Consider the following 23,688-nt stretch of genomic DNA (forward strand, 5'->3'; position numbering starts at 1 on the left):
GGGGGGGGGGGAAAGATGAAAAATTGTATTTTAAGATTTCGAGATCATATTTCACTCTTATTATCGTACTAAATAAGATTTAATCCTACTGGTTGGCATCTCTGAATATGTCATGACTAATTGTATCTCCTTCAGCCAATCATAAATTTACAATTGACGATCAATTTTATATTACAGACAGATACAGGTACAATGCACGGCAGGATACAATTCGTCATCGACAATTGCCCTGACGAATCCATGTAGTAATACAGTTAAACCTGCTTTAGTGACCACCTGTATACAAAGATCACATTTTTGGTTTCCCTTGAAAACGATTTCTCCTTGAAACATAAACTAAAGGAACCTGTTTACAAAGACCACTTTGTGTGTTTCATTTGGGCGGTTGCTATAGACAGGTTTGACTGTACATATGGCGGATTCGTTGGTTTATATGAAACAAGACAATAATGACTGATAAGTGATTGTGTGTCGGTTTTTATGTTACAGGGCCCGGGTGAAATTAGTTGTGAATTGTAAATCTTTTACCTGTGGAAGAACGATGATGCTACTCTTGAGAAGGGACCCTCATATTTCTGATACCCCTCTGCATACGACGCTAAAGCTACCGCTACGGTCTGCAAGGGTTGCCATAGCGATTCACAAAACTGCAAAACAGAAGGAAAAAATATCATCATGAATGGTTATTTCTACAAAAGGTAGTAGTAGTAGTAGTAGTAGTAGTAGCTCTATACAGAGCAAATTTATTTTTCATTTCTTTTCACACAATATACACAATAACAGACAATAATAACGTCCTTGTTTTCACGAAGTGACGGTAGTGAGGAAAATCGTAACGCAAAGTGAATGCAATTTTTTTTCACTACCGTCACTTTGTGAAAACAGTGACGATAATAATAATAGTGGCTCTATAATTCCAAAACCTGGTACATTCAAACCTGCTTTAGTGACCACCTGCCTACAAAGACCACATTTTTTTATTCCCCTGAAAATGGTTTGTCATTAAAACATGAACAAAAGTTACCTGTCTACAAAGGACATTTTTGTCTTTCCCTTGGGTGGTTGCTATAGACAGTTTGACTGAACAACTACATTTATATGAAGCCTATAAAAAATGGGAGTACAAACTTAACACTACATGAGGGTCATAATGAATGGTAAAAGGAACACGGAGGCCATAATTCACAAAGGAGGTTTGTCGACAAACCTAGGTTTATGTGCGTCATATGACGCGTTTCGATGCGTTTCAGACCAAGGTTCAGACAAACACGTCATATGACGCACTTAAACCTAGGTTTGTCTATACAAACCTCCTTTGTGAATTCGGGCCAGAGTGTCTGTCAAAGGTGGAGAGCGAAAGAAATAAATAGATAGAAGCAAAATACTGGATGCAATAGTTTGACAGGAAGCTTTAATATTAAACCATCTTGATTTACAATGCTGCAAAATGAAATTCATTCTTCAATATACAGAGCAAGATCTTGAGTGGGAGGGGATTACATTGGCTTCTCTTATACATCATTATATCAAGGCGTTACCATGGTGATTTGATAGTCTGATAAACAAGATAGCATTCAAGTCAGAAGGGTATCCTGTCTCTCAGGAAATAATTAAACAAGGTTTGTTCTTTGAATATAAATAAACCTTTGTAGTAAGATGGTAAAGGCAAGGAAGTGTACTTCCGATGACAGGGGCTCCAGAAAGACAGTGGTATCGTTCAGAGTTTGAAGGAATCGTCAGACCAATATGATTTTTAAATAGTTGCAGTTTTTGCAATATCAAATGAGTACAGAGAGTGAGCGGGAAAGAGAGAGAAGGAAAGAGAGAGGGGGAGAGAGGGGAGAGAGGGGAGAGAGAGTGGAGGAGAGAGAGATAGAGAGGGAGAGAGATAGAGAGGGAGAGAGAGAGAGAGATAGTGGAGGAGAGAGAGATAGTGGAGGAGAGAGAGAGACAGAGACAGAGCAAGGGAGGGGGAGACAGAGAGAGAAAGAGAAAAAGAGAGAGGGGAGGGATAGGGACAGAGAGAGAAGGGGACAGAGAAAACTACATGATCACCAACGTCTTTTGAAAAATATAATCAGGGACAATTTTAATACCATTCTGTATCTTATCCTGCATGAAACTAGAAACTAGAAATCGTATTAGGATGACATGTGATATATAATGTTCGCACTTAGCATTTGCATTAGGTTGATGTTTCTAATAAATCTTGGCAATCCTGTTAGAGAAAGTGAGAGAGACAGAGAGACAAAAAGAAAGGGAGTGACAAACAAATATGGAGAGATAAAGAAAGACAAGACACAGAAGAGACAGAAAAAGAAAAAAATTGTCAGACACAGAAAAAAGAGAGGGTATTAGTCCAAGACACAGATAAAGCAAGAGAGAGTGACAGACAGACAGACAGACAGACAGTGAAACAGAGACAGAGAGAAAGGTAATATCTTGATGAAATCTGTGAGGGTATAGAAAGACATTACATCTGATTCCATGAGGCGGAGGAGTTACCATAGCGATTCAATCAACTGTCAAATTAGGAACATGACACACACAGACTAGCTCCCTACAATAACATCAAACCTAACTACTCCAATATTGATTCAATTGAAAAATCGAAGACATGGGAATATATTTCATAGCAATTCAAAACAGTTTGATCCACTCACAATTGGAAATCAAAACCACAGAGAGGTCCAAGAAATAAGGATTCATTTCATATAAATGGTAAATGCCAGATTAATATTCATGAAATGTTCAGGCGTGCAAGCGTGCCACTACATGTAAATATGCTGTCCTAGATCTGGATGTCATACATGTAAGTGATATTGAGATTTTGAGTTTAAGGTTACATCAATGTTCATCAAAGGTTTTAGATTGGGAAAAGACTGGGAATATATGTGAAAAGGAAATAATAGAATTTCAAAAGAGGGATGTTCTCTTTAGCTACATGAATGATAGCTTTCACTTCTAATTTTTCATCACAGCTTGTTTACAGGCACACTGATATTACTACGCAGAATTAGATTAACACTTCGGTAGCTTGTTGCCTTTCTGCAGGGTCGCTTGTGTGCCACACATGCAGTTTTGCACAAAAGAGTAGGGAGGATTGCTTTGTGCAACACAATTGCTTTGCAAATTACTCATTTATGGTCTTGCTTAGCTCGATGACAATCTTTCGAACACCAGTATGGATTAATCTTGCACTGAAAACATTTTAATAATCCTGAAGCATTTTTGCATTATAACTGACAGTTTCCCTAAGGATGATGAATACAATATAGCACAGGTACATCATGTGTGTGGCATTGGAAGGGTTAAATACATGAAGTAGATCATTAATTGAGGTGAGACTGTGGGGGTGGGGTATGTCATCTATTTGTGTTATTTTCTTTCTTTTTCTCTTCAAGTTCTCTCCTTTTTTCATCATTAATTGCATGCTAAAAATCCAGTCTGACTGTTTACATACCGGTAACTAGCATTTTCCTTTGCTCAATCATATATGTACATTTGTAGCAAAACTTGGTGCACATTGGTTAATTGATCGTGTCAATATTGACCATTCAATAATGCCTTTTGCTGCTCATGCATGCACTGACTAGAGTGTTTGCACTGCAATTTGTGACTTTAAATAGATCACGGTAATTTCAAAATGAAGTTACAATGTTTCTGAGGGAATAGAGATTACATACTGTACATCATTAGACAACACAAAATAAAAGCTATCATATGTTTTTATTTTAAAGAGAGAAAGAATTTGACTCTATATATGATTTATTTATTCACCGTTCATGGGTTGGATTGCCCTTGTCAGCTAATAGCTTTAAAGGGGTCCAGAAAAGAAGGAAAAAAAGAAAGAAAAAAAAGAAAGAAAGAAAGATACAAAGAAAGAGGAAAGAAAAAAGGAGAGAGAGAGAGAGAGATATATAGAAATATATACATGTACTGGTACAAACAACGTGAAACACCCAAAAACTACAATCAGTTAAAATGTATATTGCAGAAATTTGACATCGCATTTGCACATTAAAAAGCACTTTGACAATGCTGTACACAGAATAGGGCCCAGTGCAGACAGCATTGAAACAGATAAGTTTAAACTTCATGTACAGTATATATGTACAATGAACAATGAACAATGTACACATGTAGGTAATATGAACACAGCCCTGGCCCAATTTACACAAACCTAAAAACAAACAAATCTGTTTAAAATCCATTTGTACGTGCAGACGCATACATGCCATACACGTGTGCCCATAGGATTGGTTCGACAAAGACAGCACTGCAACAGACAAATCAGTATAAATTACATCTAAATGTACTCAGTAGAAACACAGCACTTATCTAATTCAGACAGACCTCAAACAACACAAATCCAGTAAGTGGTTTAATAGCCTTCATACATCTACTCGATGTGAACCCAGCACCGTCCCCATTTAAATCAAGGCCCCCCCCCCCCCCCAACAACATTGGCCTATTCACACTGAGTCCTGAAACAACACAAATCCAGTACACGTGGCCTCACCCGTGTGAACACGGCATTGGCCCAAATCAAACTAACCTACGATATGAGGCTAAAACAAACAAATCAGTATCAATGAAGATACCAGACTGATCTGACCTCTGCTAGTAGTAATACAATCATTCTAAATCAAATTGGTGAGTTGATCAGATGGGGCCAATTTCATTAATTCAGAATGATTTGATTAGGGATGAATTCATCTCACATGTCGTGATGAATTCCTCATGTAGAGTGACATGACATGAACATGGTTACAGTATGGATGCACTATGGCTAAGTGCATCTTACCCTTTCAACTGGTTCTGCTACTTGGTTGGGCAAATCCCAAGAAATACTGATACGTTACAGAATTGTATTATTGAATTGTAAAAATAAATTGACATTGAAATATAATTTCATTTCATGTTTTTATCTGATTCAAGCTCGAGTAGGGCTTTCATAGAGGTGTTTTGGTCTAGTGGATAAGTCACTCGACCGCAGATCACAAGGTACAGGGTTCAAATCCCAGCTCGACACTAACATCCTTTGGCAAGACGGTACTACATTGTAGTACCATGTATTCATGTTTATAGCCGACGATCGTGATATTGCAGAGGTCAGGATTTGGGATTTAAATGGCATCAGTGAAGAATTGTGCATGTATTTCAAGGCTGGGAACTTAGTTTTACGAGTCAACTTCTCAATCTACAATCTTGCAATTGATTGTTATCATGTAGATTGTTGCTCTGCAATTCAACATTCAACAGTCAGGGCCGACTTTATTTATGATGAATATAATGTCGCCCAAACTTGTTTTTGTTTAAGTGATTTTGTTTCTAATTATGTACATTATTTGTGTTTTTTTAATTTATAAAAAAAAAATTTAAAAAAAAGGGAAAACAAAACCGTCCAATTGAAAATGGGAAAATTGAAAATAGTGCCATGGATGGTCGGATACCAGGAGGTTAAACGTTTGACTACAGCACTAGTGCATACATTGTGTGCGGGGAAGCCTGAATCCGATGACCGGGGTAATAATATATCTTTGCTTAGAGACATTGTAGATGTAATAAATGCTAATTATTATAAAAGCAGAATATTATCACTATCAGCTTGATCAATGCAGACAGTCATGAGATTAATGTGAATTAATGCCGAAGCATACATGTACAGTATGTGTCATATCAAAGTACCCTCGGAAGGAGTCTATGAGAGAACATGTGAAATGGGACACGTGATGACTACCTTTAAACATCTCCCCATGACCCTAAATATTCTTGTATTGACTAATGGCTGATAATTCTCTTTACTCAGGGGTGAGGAATGTTTGCCTTCAATTTTTCTCTACTTTTCTTTTTGTCTCGAGCTATCACAAGAGCCTACATGATTGTACACACCAGGAGTCTCAGAAACGAAACAAAAGCTAGATTGAGATAGATCCTGTTTCTTGTTTGCACACTTCAATGAACATTAGATCTACAGTGAAGTGTAAAGCCAATCTAAAGTCTCGGGAGCCCCAAGGATTTTCAAAACAAATGTGTTTCAAGTCGAATATCGATGATAAAATACAACATTTAGGTTTTCTGCGTACAACACAAAACCCAAATTATGTATTTGTTTTATCAATATACAGGTATACATGAGTCTTCAAACACATTTTTCTTTGGGGGGGGGGGATCTTTGCAGAACTGTGTCTTAAATGACATCTTATTTCACATGTACATATGTACATGTATACTCTAAAAATAGAAATAATTCCATTCTGGCTGTAAGCGGACAATATGCTATACTGCATGCAAGCCTATATGAATTCAATACACACTAGTAACCTTTACATTTGCATTTGAGAAACTATTAATTTGCCATGACATTGAAAGCATGGGGGAAAATGGATGCAGAATGATGAAAATTTGTCCTCGACACGTTACATGTACATGTACATGTACATGAGGCTGTACTGTATTCTCACTCTTGCTTTTGATCCTATTTGTTTGGATTTTAATCAATAAAATTTTAATTGACTTGAATTGAATTGCTTTCTATGTCTAATTTCATCTACTTCTCACTACCTGTACATGTACAGTAATCCCCCCCCCCCAACTCTCTCTCTCTCTCTCTCTCTCTCTCACTTTCTCATCTCATCTCAGTCTACTTTTGATCAATATGATGAGTACTCTACATTACAGGAAAAAGAACAATTATTGTGTCATACTATGCATGCTTCTGAACAATGCAAGCCTATATTTAGAATGCAAATTTGATAATTATATACTGTACGCCTATTTTACAGGTCACCCTCTGATCTGTGTGTGGTACAGCCTACAGGGGCCATGAGGCAATTAGAAGCCACTTTGAGGCTCAATTAAAAAATCTAAAATTGCAATCACAAGTCCTCTCTTTATGAATATAAGCAATGGTCATAAAACAATCGCCAGCTTTAATACTGTACTACAGTGTACAATGTACTACCTTTGAAGGAACAAGCTGATTGACTTTGAGAAAGAGACTATTGTCTATCTATTCATATGATGCCTCCCTATCGCTATTAAACCCCAGTCTCTTGTCTGCATGCATTCTGGTAACCATGGTAACCGATAGTCACGCACAGATGACGAGGAGCGCTAAGATAGATACCAAGCTGGGTGGGTTGGTGATATACACAGTATCGTACTGCATCACCTGCTCGGTCTCTATCTCTCACTCACACTGGGAGGAAGTATCATGTCTGCTTTTAATTTATTGCAATCAAATTTTAAGGTGATAGATACTGCATGTACACATGTACACCTGTATACACCAAGTAGAGAAGAGGAGATATACATGTACATGCATGGAGTTATGTGATGATGCTGGTTAGTTTCAGCTGATGTAAGACAAAGTAAAGAACTCAGATGACATGCTTTGGTTAAACGATATTTTGCCCATGGCGCAAAATATCACCAATCTATTTATCTATCTATCAGGCTATAGTTCATCCAGACGTTGAACAAAGCCCTCCTCATAACATTTTCATTCTTTTCTGTCTCTAGCTATTCTAGTCCAAGCGGCCGTTCCCATGTATGAGGACATACAATAATTTCTACTGAATTTCAATCCATGTTATGTGATGCAAATGAAAATCCACCGAGCTCAAGTTAAATGATAGCAGGCTCGTGCAAATATTTCATGGTCATTGTCTTTAGGTGGTCTGTACATGTACAGTATGTAAGAAAAGAAAAAAAGGATAATTTCCATATGTTGTCTTTAATAGAGATGTGTTGTCTCGGAGATCAATAGAACATCATTTTCCGATATGAATTTGACCTAATATTGGAATCAATTTTAATAATTTAATCTCCAAGCTAGTACAAAAAGTTCTCATGTGAAGGAAAAGAAAATATACACTATTTATATACATGTCCATCTATAAATGAGTAAAATTGGCTGAATAGTATTAATAATATTAATAATAATATTTATAAAGCGCCGGTATTCGCCAGGCTCTGATGCTCATGGCGCTTTACACATATCACCCTGGTTATAGCCGAGCTGCCAAAATACAAGTACACTAGCGCTCAAGCATATCAGGACAGGTAACCATTTACACCTGGGTGGAGAGTGGCAAATGTAGATTAACGTCTTCCCAAAGGACATAGTGCTACAGTCAGGTGACGTATCCACTAGACAACAAAACTCCTACACATGAATGACGATGATAAAATGATCTACTACCAGATCAACCACCCGGAAAGTGTTTTTTAGCCCCTTTCTCTGGTCTCTCAAAATGCCGTTTCTTGGCTTGAAGCATGTGGATAGTGGAAGTCTCTTGATCGCACTCTGCACGGGATTGATGATCGCAGGCCGAGGGTCATATTGATTGTTTTTCTTGGGAAGTGTTTCAGAGCGGAATTTTGTGACTATTCTGCCGTATAAGTTTACTCCTCCGTAAGATTGACAATGTCACTGAACAGATCATGCTACCCCCCCTTTCACAAGGGAGAAAATGTGTACATTTTATACATGCATGTACAAAGACAATGGACTAAATTTGTTTGGTGTAAAAGAGCCCTCTAAAGCCTCTATATTATTCACAGGAATGAAGCAAAATAGACAAGTTCTTCAACCCAACCCCCCCCCCCCCAAACAGGGAAATAAAACGGAATGAGGATGAACGATTAAGACCATATAAAGGAGGTCATTTGAATGGGGACAACATCACTGATTATTCAATACAGTATAATTTTCAGAACAAGATCAAAGATTCTGAGTGATGCGCAATGAATCACCCCTAACCCCATTCACATACATGTATACACATCATGTCCATGCCTTGTGCCTGTATCTAGGAGCAGTATGAACTATGAAACATAGTGTTGTGTGATTACTAAAGAAGGCTTTGTGGCTTAGTCGTGTAGTCCCCTCTTCTTCTTCTTCTTCTTCCATTTTGAGTACATACCTGTACCTCTTTACAGAGTATTATCGTACTATACTGGGGTGTGTGCAGGTGGACTCTTTACTGTATTGCGGTGACGGTACACATGTACATGTACATGTACGCGTTCACCGAAAAGCGGAACCGCTTATTGAAACGAGGGACGGCCGTAACCCCGAGTGCTCCCGCATTGTAAAAGCTCGTCGCTGAGCGAACACTTGCTATTGTGTTGAGAGCACCAAATATTGTCCACTTAATACATGTACCTATAACACACACACATCAATCCCTACATACTGTATGTTAAAATGTGAACAGGCCTATGTATCTCAGAGAGTTTTTTTTTCCAATTGATAGGAATGATTGGCACTGGGGAAACGTATTAGACAGACTCAGGTAAGGTTTCCTTCATCAGCATGAGAGAGTAGCATGTTACATCCAATCACTACTTGCTCATAAACTTGATATTCAGTGAGATTGCAGTGATTGCAAATTAAAGGCCCACTGCACTACTTGTAGCTACTTGCGCCCTCTACATGTATATATAACAAACAATGCCTAATCGGTGACCATTGGTCCCCCATGATCCTCTTTTTCTTATGCTAACTGAGAGCTGAGTTGATGAGATAACCACCTGTCCAGTGACCTTGCAGGGCAGTCTAATACCTCCTATTAACTACGGCAGATAAGCTTTAAAGGGATCGTTTAACAATGTTAAATCTGAGAAACACGGCCCTACGTGTTTTCATTGTCTGTGATATGGTGTAATATTGAAGCCCTAAAAAAATTGCGCTTCAAAATGATCAAGAAGTGCCTCAAAAAAGTAAAAATCTTTGAGTGACCGGTTTTACCATACTCGTTTTCCCCAATAGACTGTAGTGTTATGAAAACCGTCAGGCGAACGGTTTTCAAAATTTGTAATTCCAATCATAAATATCTTGATAATCAGACAGGCGATCGGCTTGTAAAAGTCATGGGGCTCCTGACTGACCTTAAGGTTTATAATTATCATTGCATCATGAGCTAAATCCAGAATTTTATTTCAGAATCTGAGACAAAGTTACCGGATCCCTTTAAAGGTTTAGCGACAAACTGTGCAAGGCAGGGCTCTACACTTTTAAACTTTGTAGGGGTTTATAAAATCATCTTTGATGATTAATCAAGATTTCTTTGTATTGATATCAATAGCAACTACATGTACAATAGATCGAGATAGGGGACTGCAAACTTATGATTGATTAGAGAAATTGCGATTAGTTTGGGTCAATCGCAAGAAGGGACCCTGGATAGAAATTGTAGAGCCGTACATGTATGAGTCCCTTTAAGCTTAATATTTTCAACTGGAGGAGAAGGGGGAACCCGACTGAGCCCTATCTATTTATCCAGAAAGCAAATCACCTTTTGGTGGAAATGTTTTCAGAGATTTTAAATATTTTTTACTCATTCTGAAATTACATGAGAATCCACCTGTTACAAACAATGACAAACCTTAAAATTGGGTAAACAGGAGACAAGTCTGTTCTTACATGTACATGTATATTTATTTTGGGAAGTCTGAATTTTTTTATGTTATTTCAAGCATGAATTTGTCTACAGCATTAAAGGTAGAGCAAGGGCACACTGCATTCTAAGGGAGGGGTTCCAGGGGGTGGGGGAGGATTTGTGTCATATGTAAAAACAGAGTCTGGATTTAGAGACTAGATTCCAGGGGGGAGGGGGGGGCGGTGTTTCACAAAGACTAAGATGGCCTTAAGTTGGACTTGAACTATGGCAGGTGATTTATGCCCTTAAAAAGTCTTGAACCTGATGTGAAATAAGAGTAAAAAAAACCTTTGAAATTATGATCTTCAGATAATGTCTTTTTCTTCAATAATAACGTATCAAAAAGTGTGGATTCTCTAGATTTGTAACGTCCCTTGAGAGACCAATGGTGAGAGCAACTAGTGGCATGAATGGCCTGCCATAATTCAAGTCCAACTTTTAAGTCGTTCTTACTCTTTGTAAAACACCAACAGGTGAATCTTTCTAGGTCAATCAATGAGAATTTATCTCAATCCAGAGTTGATGATCAATAACAGCATAGCGAGAGAGGCAAACCCATTTCTTACATTGAATCCGAGATGCGCAGATGCACATCCTCAGAGAGCATGGATGGACGGACGCCCCGAGCAAACCGCTCTGACCTCCTCACCAATTATTGATTACAAATTGGAGACTAGGAGGCAGCAGCCATTAAGGTACTTCACCTTCCGAGTAATTTTCATCCATTTTAGATCAAAACAGTCTCCTGCCTGCCTGCCTGCCGTGCGATGGATGGCTCGGTTAGCTCAAACCAAGGCTGTGATGTCCTTAGCCACGCTCCAAACATTACGGGATTCTTTATTGCACTGTGACGGTTGTGATTGAGGAGATAGGGATGTGAATTAACTCTCAATGCCCCGCGGGTAGAAATTACCCTGCTCTTAGAAGGAAAAAAAATCTGGGTTTTCTAAAGCAATGGCAAGGCTCGATACTTGGTGGTGTATTTATAAGGAAAATGAGGCTGCAAGTCAGAAGGACCCTTTCCAACTTTCTGGATTGAGTCTAAAGCCCCCAATTGAAAGTTGAACCCTGTGATCCCCTACCCCCCCCCCCCCCTCACCAAACCCTCTACCCCTCATTTGATAACTGTTTAACAGGTACCTCATGCATAATACCCTGAAAATTTATGCAAACATGGACCCCCTCCCCCCCCCCCACCCCCCTGTGCAAAACATATTTCTATAGCGGCCCAGACCCTTTCATTTTAATAACTCTGACTGAAACAGGATGCCCCCCATGATTTAGATTGAGGAACAAAGGCCATTGAAATATGTTCAATATACAAAGTTACAAACAGTGTCTCATTTTCATGAGAGTTGAGTGCAGTTCAAACCTAAGTTCATTTTGGCAACTGGGTTGCCCAGCTGGCAAACTCTAATAAATAGTTACATACTGTACGCTGTAAGAAATGTCCTGACTGCACAAAGTCTAATAAGGGGGAATTGTAATTTGTTTTTCATGAAAATACTGCATTAGCATGGATCATGCATTCTCTGAACCGTGACGTTAACAAGTTAATCATTAAAAATCCCCATCTGCCCACACGTAGAGTACTTTTATGTGCACACATGTAGAATACTGAATACAGTAGGTTTTCCAGCATGTTTTGGAGCCAATTACTGAATATTGTACATTACATAAAAATGCCTAACTTTTATTTTGATTGTAACCAGTAAATTTAAAATATTGGAGGTCTATAATAACGTATACCGGGTACATGTTTTATTTGTTTTAATTAATTAGTCAATTTGTGCATGTACACATCCAGATAGTATTAACTGTAGTACCCTCCGTAATAAACACTCTCAATAAATTACATAAAAAGGCCTAACTTTTATTTTGATTCAATTTCACAACCATAAAATTAATTTCTGTATGGGAGGCCTATGATATTGATGTACATGTACATGTATATGTACATGTACATGTATAGGCCTACATGTACAATAGGGACTTTTAGATTTGCACGACAACAACGTGGACTGCTACGTGTGACTGCCAGTGCCTCAAAAGGATGTCACACGTAGCAGTCCACGCAAATCTAAAAGTCCCTATTAATTCACAATAAACACATGTGACCTAAACATTGTTCATTGTATACAAAACAATGAGTTACTGTTTAGTGTACATTGTATCTTGTATGGCACAATCATGAGCAATATGATTTCTGTATGTACCTGTACTGTACATGAGCAATTGAGCTGAGCATAGAAAATGTGACTGAAACTTACATCAAATTTCCAAACTTCCCATGAGGCCTGTCTTCACTATCTCGAGATTGCCAAATATCCAGCCATTTGAACTATCCCGATCGCAAACTATCCAGTTAATTTGCGTCCTCATCAGACCGAAGTAGCAATTAGAAGGATATTTGGTCAGGATTGTCATCCCAAGATATCTTGGGATAGTTTGCAAAATATCCTACTATTTGGCAAAATATCCAGCTATTTGTCTCGTGCGTCTTCACTAGACCGAAGATTCGCAATACACGCTAACGTTGAGCAAAATATCTTGAGCTAATTTCTCAAGGTCGAGTTTCAAGTTTCGAGGTTGAATCTCGAGATAGTGAAGACGCGATTTGTTACTTCGGGATTATTTCCCAAATAGCAGGCTATTTTGCAATCTCGAGATATTTGGCAATCTTGAGATGATGAAGACGCGCCTATGGAAATGCAACAAAGTATGCAAATAGAACTCTCACTTTCTTTTGCAAGTAATCTTAAGTAATTGATGCCCTGTCTCTCAGTTCGCCACGTGATAGTGGTGCATGTTGTACAGTGTACTTGTAAGCATTGATCAAGCCAACATGGCATATATACTTGATGTGTATATTACAGTAAATGTACATGTACAGTATGTTGTATGCAGGGGTTGTGAAAATGTACATGTATGTAAATATCCTCCATTAAAATTCACAACAAATTTGGTGAATTTCAGAGTTTCATACATTTGTATCTCTACATGTAGGCTGTTTTTGTTTACATTTGATGATGATACACCGTGCTCTCCTCTCTGAATCTGACAGAAGCCTCTTAATTTCCTGTGTCAATCTAGAAGCCGCCCCGCCAATTAAGCGGACCATTCATACCCACCTCATCAAGGTCAATTGGGTCTTTGTCATCCACTTTCAATTTCATATAATTAAAATGTACATTTTAACACACATGTATCTAACCTACTGTACATGCACACATAGACTGTATACATGTACATTATATCATCGTCAGACGTCAACAGACATGTTATGCAAGATATGAATCTAGGGTGAGTTACATATTACCATGGCAATGAATGTAATCCAATAAGCCATATAACTTTAGGCTGGCAGGAGGATTGAATATGAATTCAAAGTCTATGCCAAAGAGAGGATTACAATGTCATTCACTTTTTAATGCCTCTCTCTGTCTCCCTCTGTCTCTCTCTCTCTCTCTCTCTCTTTCATATACTACTGACATTAGAGGCGCAAGGGCAGTATGGAAGAATTATCTCCTATTTGGGAGACTGTCTCCCATTTCTGCAAAGGGATTTACCTCAGCCCAAAATCAAAATTTGATGAGCAGATTCCTCATGAAAAATTGCACGCTCTGACCATCCTCTTTAATAATTTGCTGTCTCCTTTATATAATTTTCATATCATTATGAGTTTTTGTTATAAACCGAACTCAACACCGATGGGCTCCTGGCCCCAGAGAGGCAGAAATTTGGCAGGGAAAAATTGCCTTATTGTTGATGTTTACGTTGTTCTTATCATTCTCATGCAATACATCTACATGCACATGTTATTACACAACCTCCTCCCTCCACAAATAGCAGTAACCATGGAAGAATCCTGGATCGATGAACAGGCTTAGACCTACATTGTGTATTAAATTAAAAGTAAAGTAAAAGTAAGTCTCTGATGTGTTTGAACTTTGAAAGACTATAGATCTCCCAAATTGGCCTTGTTTTTTTTCTTCTAGACCTACTCAACGATAATAATCACAACAAATAAAATGATAATGATGACAGCAAGTGAGTCATGTGACGATTTATCTACAATTTCAAAATCATAGAGCAAATGAGGACAGTCAATGAACAAAATACATGACATGATGACAGCAGAGTTCACAATGATGCAAACTGACGATTGAACAGCGACTATCCTCATTTGCCATTTTGCTGTATGAAATTTGAGATAAATCGTCACATGACTCACCTGCTCATCCCAGGATGCATTTTGGTCGTTGGGGGATTGGGCCTACAGGGACAGGATGAGGGTTAAGAAATCAATGAATAACAACAAATTTAGTTCAATAACATTGGGCTTGTAGTTCATAGTTGTAGCTAGACCGAAAGCTTCAGTCTCTATAATCGTCGGTTGTTCCACTGAGACTACGTCTGGCTCCACTAAGACCTCCGGTTATAGAGACTGAACGACTGCCTATGCCAGCCTGTGTTGAACTTATTCCGCTAGATTTTAGTCGCTAGGCCCCTCCCACAAACTTGCCACGGCCGTATTGTTATGCCCCCAAAATCCCCCAAAATGTCATTTTACCTCGTTCATTTCCAATTTTAAATTAGGCCTAGGCTATAATACATCGGTTCCACTTACTAACTTGATTGATATAATCCGTTTAATGGTCCCTTTTAAGGAAATTATCGGTCAAAATCGACATCCATGTTGAAAATCTTGCAAGCCGTGTTAAACTCTCGCTGCCGTCAATCTCATCCCTTCTAGTCTACGCCGAAGGCAAAATGATGATGAAGGAAAAAACTGTGATAACGCCATTACGAACGTGTAGATGGCGCACAGTTTTTCCTTCATAATCATTTTGCCTTCGGCGTAGACTAGAAGGGATGAGATTGACGGCAGCGAGAGTTTAACACGGCTTGCAAGATTTTCAACATGGATGTCGATTTTGACCGATAATTTCCTTAAAAGGGACCATTAAACGGATTATATCAATCAAGTTAGTAAGTGGAACCGATGTATTATAGCCTAGGCCTAATTTAAAATTGGAAATGAACGAGGTAAAATGACATTTTGGGGGATTTTGGGGGCATAACAATACGGCCGTGGCAAGTTTGTGGGAGGGGCCTAGCGGCTAAAATCTAGCGGAATAAGTTCAACACAGGCTGGCATAGGCAGTCGTTCAGTCTCTATAACCGGAGGTCTAGTGGAGCCAGACGTAGTCTCAGTGGAACAACCGACGATTATAGAGACTGAAGCTTTCGGTCTAAGTTGTAGCCTACTAGATAGATCTAGTCTAGGTCTAGGCCTACAGACTTCAGGATTAACGAAAATTTTAACCTGGGTTTATCATCTTCAAACAAAATGTACAAAAAGAAAACAGATAGAAATAATATCATGGGCTGGCTGTACCTGGAAAAATGAAAGTTGTAAAACAAAGAAATAAAGTGCAAAAATCAATGGGTTAATATTAAGTAACTCTTGGATTGGAGTAATTTTGAGTGAGGAGGCCGAGGCCGAGGAGGCCGAGGAGGCCGAGGCCGAGGCATGCATGACCTGGTTTACGTTTTTCTGATGAATGAATGTAGACTATTCATTTAGTCTAGATCTAGATCTACTTACCTGGAAGCCAAGACATCTGCCATAAAAACATTCTCGATCCAAAGCCTGAACCTCTAGCATAACATTCTCGGGAAACTGTTCATCATTGTTTGGGAATAAATTGCCCGGCTCCGAGTAGGCGACCAGCTTCTGAGCGTACCCGAGGATAACCCGTAGCTGGCCCAGTACCGCCCCGTACGACTCCAACTCCTTCAGGTGAAAGCCACTTCGAAACAAATAACTTTCACGAGTTTGTGATATACTTCTGACAACCTTGATGAGTCTATCAACACAAGCATCTACAACTTGCACTAAACTTCGGTATCCATTGCCCGGTACTTTGGGGTCAAAATCGAAGTTGTGAGATATTCGTTCAAGCGCTTCCACGGTCGGTCGCATAGCATCCGCTTCTTGCTCAATCACGCAAAACAAAGTGTAAAATTTCTCTCCTGTACTGCTTCGAAGCTTCTGAAAATATTCAATATTGTTGATGATAAGTTGCCTGAGTGTTGATATTGATAACAGGACAGAATTGTCCATAAAAGATGAGCTTGAAGCGTTTGAAATAGCGGAACTCTGCCGCTGAAAAGAAGCCATCTTGGCGAAACGCTAATCCAATCGTCTATTAACGGTCTATGAATGAGAGAAACCGTAGACAGCTCTAGCTTAGCTCACTCCTGCTATCGCTACCGAGCAGTTACGGCGCGGTGAGGGTGTGTGTACTCGGTAGGTTTAGCGACGTGGAACTCGCGTACGTCAGATAATACCGGTGTGTACAAATGAATGGGGAACTAACCGGAAGTGATTTCCTATTAGTTTCAGTTACACCCGACATAATTACTTTGATTATCATAAGTGCAAACAACTCACGCGGTGCATGAGACAAGTTATTCCTTCAATTTTTTTTCTTTCTCTCTTTTTGTCTTATTTATACAGGTTCAGACTATTCGTTCATTTTTTTTTCTTTATTTGTCCCAACATTTACAAGAAATGCACATCGTTTTTTTTTTATCCTCGATCCGTCCTTCATCTTCCACTTCTTCTTCTTCTTCTTCTTCTTCTTCTTCTCAGTCTTCTTCTTCTTCTTCTTCTTCTTCTTCTTCTTCTTCTTCTTCGTTTTCTTCTTCTTCTTCTTCTTTTTTTCTTCTTCTTCTTCTTCTTCTTCTTCTTCTTCTTCTTCTTCTTCTTCTTCTTCTTCTTCTTCTTCTTCTTCCTCTTCTTCTTCTTCTTCCTCTTCTTCTTCTTCTTCCTCTTCTTCTTCTTCTTCTTCTTCTTCGATCTTCTTCTTCTTCTTCTTCTTCTTCTTCTTCTTCTTGAGTGAGAAAAAATCCCGGAAAATTATGATATTTCAGCAACATTTGATATGAGTGATTTTAGCTTTCCCCCTTCAGTAGGCCTGTACGCCACTTAAAGCAAAGGAAAAGCTGTTACAATGTAGCTCCTTTTCATATTTAATCTATATTATTCTCATTATTCGTTAATAATTTACCGTAATGACTTGGCCTCCCTTCCGCCCCCTCCCCTGTTTCCGTTCATTATTTCTGGCCCCTCTGTCGGTCATCATTCTAAAACCAATACATTCATTCTCCCTTTCCCACTCGCTTTCAGTCTTATAGTTTCTTTTATTTAGAATTATTTAAAAAAAAATGATGTGTCCTACTTTATTCGCCAACGGGATGAATATTAGTCTAACGCCAATTAATGGACAGCCCCATCCTGCCAAAAGCACAACATTAATGCCAACATTTTCTGGAGTGCACAGTCATAACGAATAAAAGATTTGGTTAACTATATACATATTTATAACTCGCTCGAATTTCAGCGCTATTTTGAGCTTTGATATCACAAATAAACTGGCTTTTGTTTGAAATATTTTGTATTCAGTTAACAGATTTTTTTTGAAAAACAGCCGTTAAGCTACAATGAATTTCCGTGATATAATAACTAAACGTAAATGATGACAATGAAACAAATCATGTAAAGGTTTTCAAATATAGTCACCGAAATAAGGGTGGGAACGAAGGGGGACTACTGTGACACATTCGGCATTTAAGACTCCAATCTTCCAATTTCCTCATTATAATCAGGCACGTAGCCATAGTTTGATGTTTGGGGGGGGGGGCGGGCACATACATGTAATCGATCGAGGTAAAAAAAAAAGGGGGTCTAAAAAAGTTCAACCGATCCTGGAATTTTTTTTTGGGGGGGGGGGCACGTGCCCCCCCCCCCCCCCCCCCCCCCCCCCCCCCCCGTGGCTACGTGCCTGATTATAATACGGCGGGATTTTGTTATACATACCAGTCCTGTAGTTTTTCTTACCCCGTCAAAACGATGAAGGCTTTCATCGGGGTCACATCAAGCAAGCCCCTTCATGTAATTATGCTATGACCAGGCGCGGATCCAGGATTTCCAAGGGGGGGGGGGCAAATTTGAAATTTTGCGAGCCAAATATTGGTACGTAATGGTGACCAGGGGGGGGGGAGCAGGGAGGGGCGGTTTCCCACTCCCTCCTCCGGAAAGCGCCGAAGCTTTGACGTTTCCTTAAATTATTAGAGAAAGAAGACGATTCGTAGTACCGTTCTTGAAAATAATCCTCGTTTGGATACAGTTTTTCCACTCCAGCGCGAAGCGCGGAAGCTTTTATGTTCAGTGAAATCATTAGAGAAAGAAGACGATTCAAATTACCATTGTCGAATCTTAATCCTTGTATGAATTCAGCCCCCCCCCCCCCCCTTCCTCCGGGAAGCGCGGAAGCTTTGCTGTAGTTTCATTATAAGAGAAAGAAGACGATTCGTTGTACCGTTCTCAAAATAATCCTCGTTTGAATTCAGTTTCACTGGCTCCTCGATCCGAGCGAAGCGCGGAAGCTTTTACGTTTCATTAAATCCTCGACTCTTAATCCTCGTCTAAATTTCAAAAATGTTTTTTGTTGTCTGCTCCTTTTTCTTCCTACTTCCTCTTTCTTTTCTTTCCTCTCTTTTTTTTTTTGGTGGGGGGGGGGGCGCCCTCACCGCCCCTAGCTACGCGTCTGCGGTCAGATGAACACATTTCGATACCTTGTCCGCCCCCGGAAACTCAGGGGTTTTATATGCATTTGATTACGGTCAGATGAACATATTTTAATACCTTATTTGTTACACTGGCAGGACACTGATTGGCGTGAGGTCCAGCGGGCGGAGCCCCCACCCAGGACCAAAATCCAGTTGAAACCAATTGGAGCAAAACCAATTGAAACCAGTTGCCAACTGGTTTCAATAGGGAAATTGGAACAACTGGTTCCAATTGAAACCAGTTGAAACCAATTGCCAACTGGTTCCAATTGAAACCAGTTGAAACCAATTGCCAACTGGATCCAGTTGCCTAATTGGTTTCAACTGGAACCAGTTGTTCCAATTTCCCTATTGAAACCAGTTGGCTTCAACTGGTTTCAACTGGTTTCAATTGGTTTCAATTGGATCCAATTGAAACTTACAGTAATTGGCATAAACTTAATTAGTTATAAGTTAATTAGCTCTTGCACTAATTATCGCTCATGTCAACACAGAAACATTGTTATATGTGTCTACATTAAGTACAATGTAAAGGGCATTATAATATGCAGACCATATAATATACTTAACAAGGAAGGCATTGCCATTATATATGTTTGTAATTGATGTATTTTGTACATGGTTAGTGTTTTACTCATCAACTTTTAATCTGTGTAATTACAAAAATATGTTGCTAATGAACATGCTTATCATTGCTAATTAATCTTTATATTTATCTAAAACAAATGCATTACTTGCAAATGAAAATTAATTAATAAGTACATTGTAAATCAAAATAAATTACATAAAACATTGATCTGCACACAAGCATATAATATGCAAATTAACTGGTTTCAATTGGATCCAGTTGGGTAACTGGAAATATTTTCAATTGGAACCGATTGGGTAACTGGAAATGAATTCTAACTGGAACCAGTTGGGTAACTGGAAATTATTTCTAACTGGAAATGAATGCTAACTGGAACCAGTTGGGTAACTGGAAATGATTTCTAACTGGAACCAGTTGGGTAACTGGAAATAAATTCTAACTGGAACCAGTCGGGTAACTGGAAATGACTTCTAACTGGAACCAGTTGGGTAACTGGAAATGACTTCTAACTGGAAATGAATGCTAACTGGAACCAGTTGGGTTACTGGAAATGAATTCTAACTGGAACCAGTTGGGTAACTGGAAATAAATTCTAACTGGAACCAGTCGGGTAACTGGAAATGACTTCTAACTGGAACCAGTTGGGTAACTGGAAATGACTTCTAACTGGAAATGAATGCTAACTGGAACCAGTTGGGTTACTGGAAATGAATTCTAACTGGAACCAGTTGGGTAACTGGAAATGAATTCTAACTGGAACCAGTTGGGTAACTGGAAATGATTTCTAACTGGAACCAATTGGGTAATTGGAAATGAATTCTAACTGGAACCAGTTGGGTAACTGGAAATGACTTCTAACTGGAAATGAATGTTAACTGGAACCAGTTGGGTAACTGGAAATGAATTCTAATGGAACCAATTGAGTAACAGGAAAATCATCTTACTGTTTCCAGTTGAACTTCTAACTGGAACCAGTTGGGTAACTGGAAATGACTTCTAACTGGAACCAATTGAGTAACTGGAAAAATTACCTTACTGGTTCCAGTTGCACTTCTTATTGGTTTGAACTGGAAATGAGTACCCATAACAATATTTTCCAGTTCGGCAATTGGTTTCAACTGGAAATTTTCTATTCCAATTGAAACCAATTGAAACCAGTTGAAACCAATTGAAACCAGTTGGAGATTTCAACTGGTTTCAATTGGATTTTGGTCCTGGGGCATGCAGAAGCTCAAGGGTTTTAGGCACTAAATTACGGTCAGATGAGTATCAAGGGGCCCGTCTTAGGGCCCTTGGTTAGGTCCAGGGGGCAGAGCCCCCGGAAGCTCAGGGGTTTTAGGCGTTTAATTACGGTCAGATGAGCATTTTTTGATATCTTATTTTGTTGTGACACTGGCAGTGAACTATTCTTCCTTTCTTGCTCTCTTTCTTTCTATTTCTCTTTAATATACTTTTTCAAACAAAGTAGGGGGAGTGGGAGGGGAAGGGAGCTGGAGGCTCCCGATTCTCGCCGTTCCTCGGGCCCTGACATAATTATGTAGGCATCTCAGGAAGCTCTTGCCTGGCTGTAAATTTAGGAATTTGTCATTTTACAACAAACGCATAAAACAAGTATAATTTACTAAAAAATGAGGAAAAATCTCGGAAAATATTTCAGCATTATGTGTAAGCCACCGTTATGGAATAAGAAATAAGCCACGTTTGAATTTCATTTCCCCAGAGCCCTCTCCGATCAGTACGCTAGTGCCCCGCCCCCCCCCCCCCCCCCATAATCTACACTTTGTTGGCGGAAAATCGCAACTGATCTCCTTACCTTTCTTCTTTCTTTTCTTACCCTTTCTCTCCTCTTTCCCTTTCCCTTCCCTTCCTTCTCTCTCTTTTAGGTTTGCTGGGGGGGGGGGGGGGGGGGGGGGGGGGGTTTCATTTTTTGTTTGGCCCTGGAAATTGGAAAAATTACGTCGTCAGATATTTCGTTCAGTGGCTTGGAGGGGGGCAGGCCCCCGACCCCCTCCTGGATCCGCCACTGGCTATGACAGCCAGGCCGATATGCTTATCATTGTGAGCTCTGTAGCTCAAACCCTTCTTTTTCTCAGCTAATTGTTTTTTTGTATTGAATATTCCATTTCCTATTTCAGGTTACTTTATTTGTAGATCTAGTATTATGCAGAAGTAGATCTAGAAGGGGGGGGGGCTTAATTTGGGGTTCTTGCTTTGGTTTTCTACATAAGTATGCCGCTTACAAATTTTGAAGGGAATCGCAGGCTTGAATATATATTTTTTTCTTTTAAGGGGGGACTTGAGCCCCCGAAGCCCCAATCTATAGAACCGGCCGACCGCTACTAAAATTATGTACACCTATCATTGACAAATACAGCTTCTAATTAGCAATCGCAAGATGGCAGAATGGACAGGGTTACGGAAACTTTATAGGCCTACCAGATAATGTTCTGAGAATAGGGGTTGGAGTGTGGAGAAAGATAGGATAAGGGTGCATGGGAAAGATGGAGGGAGAGAAAGAGAGAGAAAGAGAGAGAGAGAGAGAGAGAGAGAGAGAGAGGGAGAGAGAGAGAAAGGGACAGAAGCAAGAGCAAAATATTAAAATGGAAAGTGTATGGAAGAGAGGGGGAGCTTAAGAAAGAGAGAGGGGAGAGAGAGTAAACGCCCACCACAGAAAAATTATGAAAAACCGTCAAAATAGGGAGAAGAGACATCAGAAAGAGATAAAAAGGGATTGCAGATACTTATGACAGAGCCTAGGATGAATTATTAATGCAGTAATATGAAAACCTAATGAACTAGGTTGTGGTTAAAATGGCCTTTTTACTTTTATAGAAGTCAAGTCTCTGAAAAACAAGATGATTTCCATGAATTATGCAAGTGTCTGCAATCTCCTTTCAAACGCGGTCTATTGAAAGAAAATGATTGCTCTTTACCCAAGGTAGAGCATTTGATGCAATACTTCATAGAAGCAATCATTATTTCCTTTATCATTTTAATGAGCTTTCCTAAGATTAGTAAGCAATTTTTGACAAGTCTATGTGAATGAGACTCAGACAGAGTACCAACTAGATATACCCCAGTACGAGATGGTCATCATCATCATCACCACCAACATCATCATCATCAACAGCATCATCATCATCATCATCACCATCATCACTATCATCATCATCATCACCACCATCATCATCATCATCACCATCATCATCATCATTATCATTATCATCATCATCACCATCATCATCATCATCATCATCATCACCATCATCATCACCACCATCATCATCACCATCATCATCATCATCACCACCATCATCACCATCATCATCATCATCATCATCACCATCATCATCATCATCACCATCATCATCATCACCATCATCATCATCATCATCATCACCATCATCATCATCATCATCATCATCAACAGCATCATCATCATCATCATCACCATCATCATCATCATCACCATCATCATCATCACTATCATCATCACTAACATCATCACCACCATCATCATCACCAACATCATCATCTTTATCACCAACATCATCATCTTCATCACCAACATCATCATCACCATCACTGTGTATACCCCTTTAATACCATACTACGTGTAAACATCACAACCAAGCCTTGTATCACTGTATTCATCATTTAATTTGGATAACTTTTGTTTTCATTCAGTTTAAATCACAGTTAAAATCAAACATTCCCCCATTTTCTCCATCATTTCCATAATTGGTGGTTTTACCTTACAAACAACCACTAACTAACGGCCAAAACATCGACATAGAGTACAAATTTAGAACAAATTTGTTTTTAACATACATCTTTACTGACTGAAAACCGTCCTTAAAATCTTGGGAAAATCGCCCTTTTTATACATGTACTTTCATGACCATGAGTCATTTACAGCTAAACAACAATTTTTTTCTAACAATATCACAATAATACTACCATGCTTGAAAAATGGTTCTTTCTTCCCAATCGGTATATAAATAACCT

At 39.1% G+C, this 23,688-nt stretch overlaps 1 protein-coding gene across 2 annotated transcripts in view; it reads right to left on the reverse strand.

The window, feature by feature from the left end:
• The window catches only part of LOC115928003 (hormone-sensitive lipase-like), a 66,452-nt gene extending 49,767 nt beyond the window's left edge, over window positions 1-16,685 (reverse strand). For both annotated transcript variants that reach the window (XM_030994501.1, XM_030994496.1), the window contains exons 1-2: window positions 16,063-16,685; window positions 529-647 (exon numbers count right to left, since the gene is read on the reverse strand). In XM_030994501.1, the coding sequence (XP_030850361.1) occupies window positions 529-647; window positions 16,063-16,638 (695 nt within the window). In that variant the 5' untranslated portion in view covers window positions 16,639-16,685. The remainder of the gene's footprint in view (window positions 1-528; window positions 648-16,062) is intronic.
• Window positions 16,686-23,688: the final 7,003 nt, after the last annotated feature.

Source organism: Strongylocentrotus purpuratus, unplaced genomic scaffold (assembly GCF_000002235.5).
Source record: "Strongylocentrotus purpuratus isolate Spur 01 unplaced genomic scaffold, Spur_5.0 spur5_contig_851, whole genome shotgun sequence".
Taxonomy (NCBI): Eukaryota; Metazoa; Echinodermata; class Echinoidea; order Camarodonta; family Strongylocentrotidae; genus Strongylocentrotus; species Strongylocentrotus purpuratus.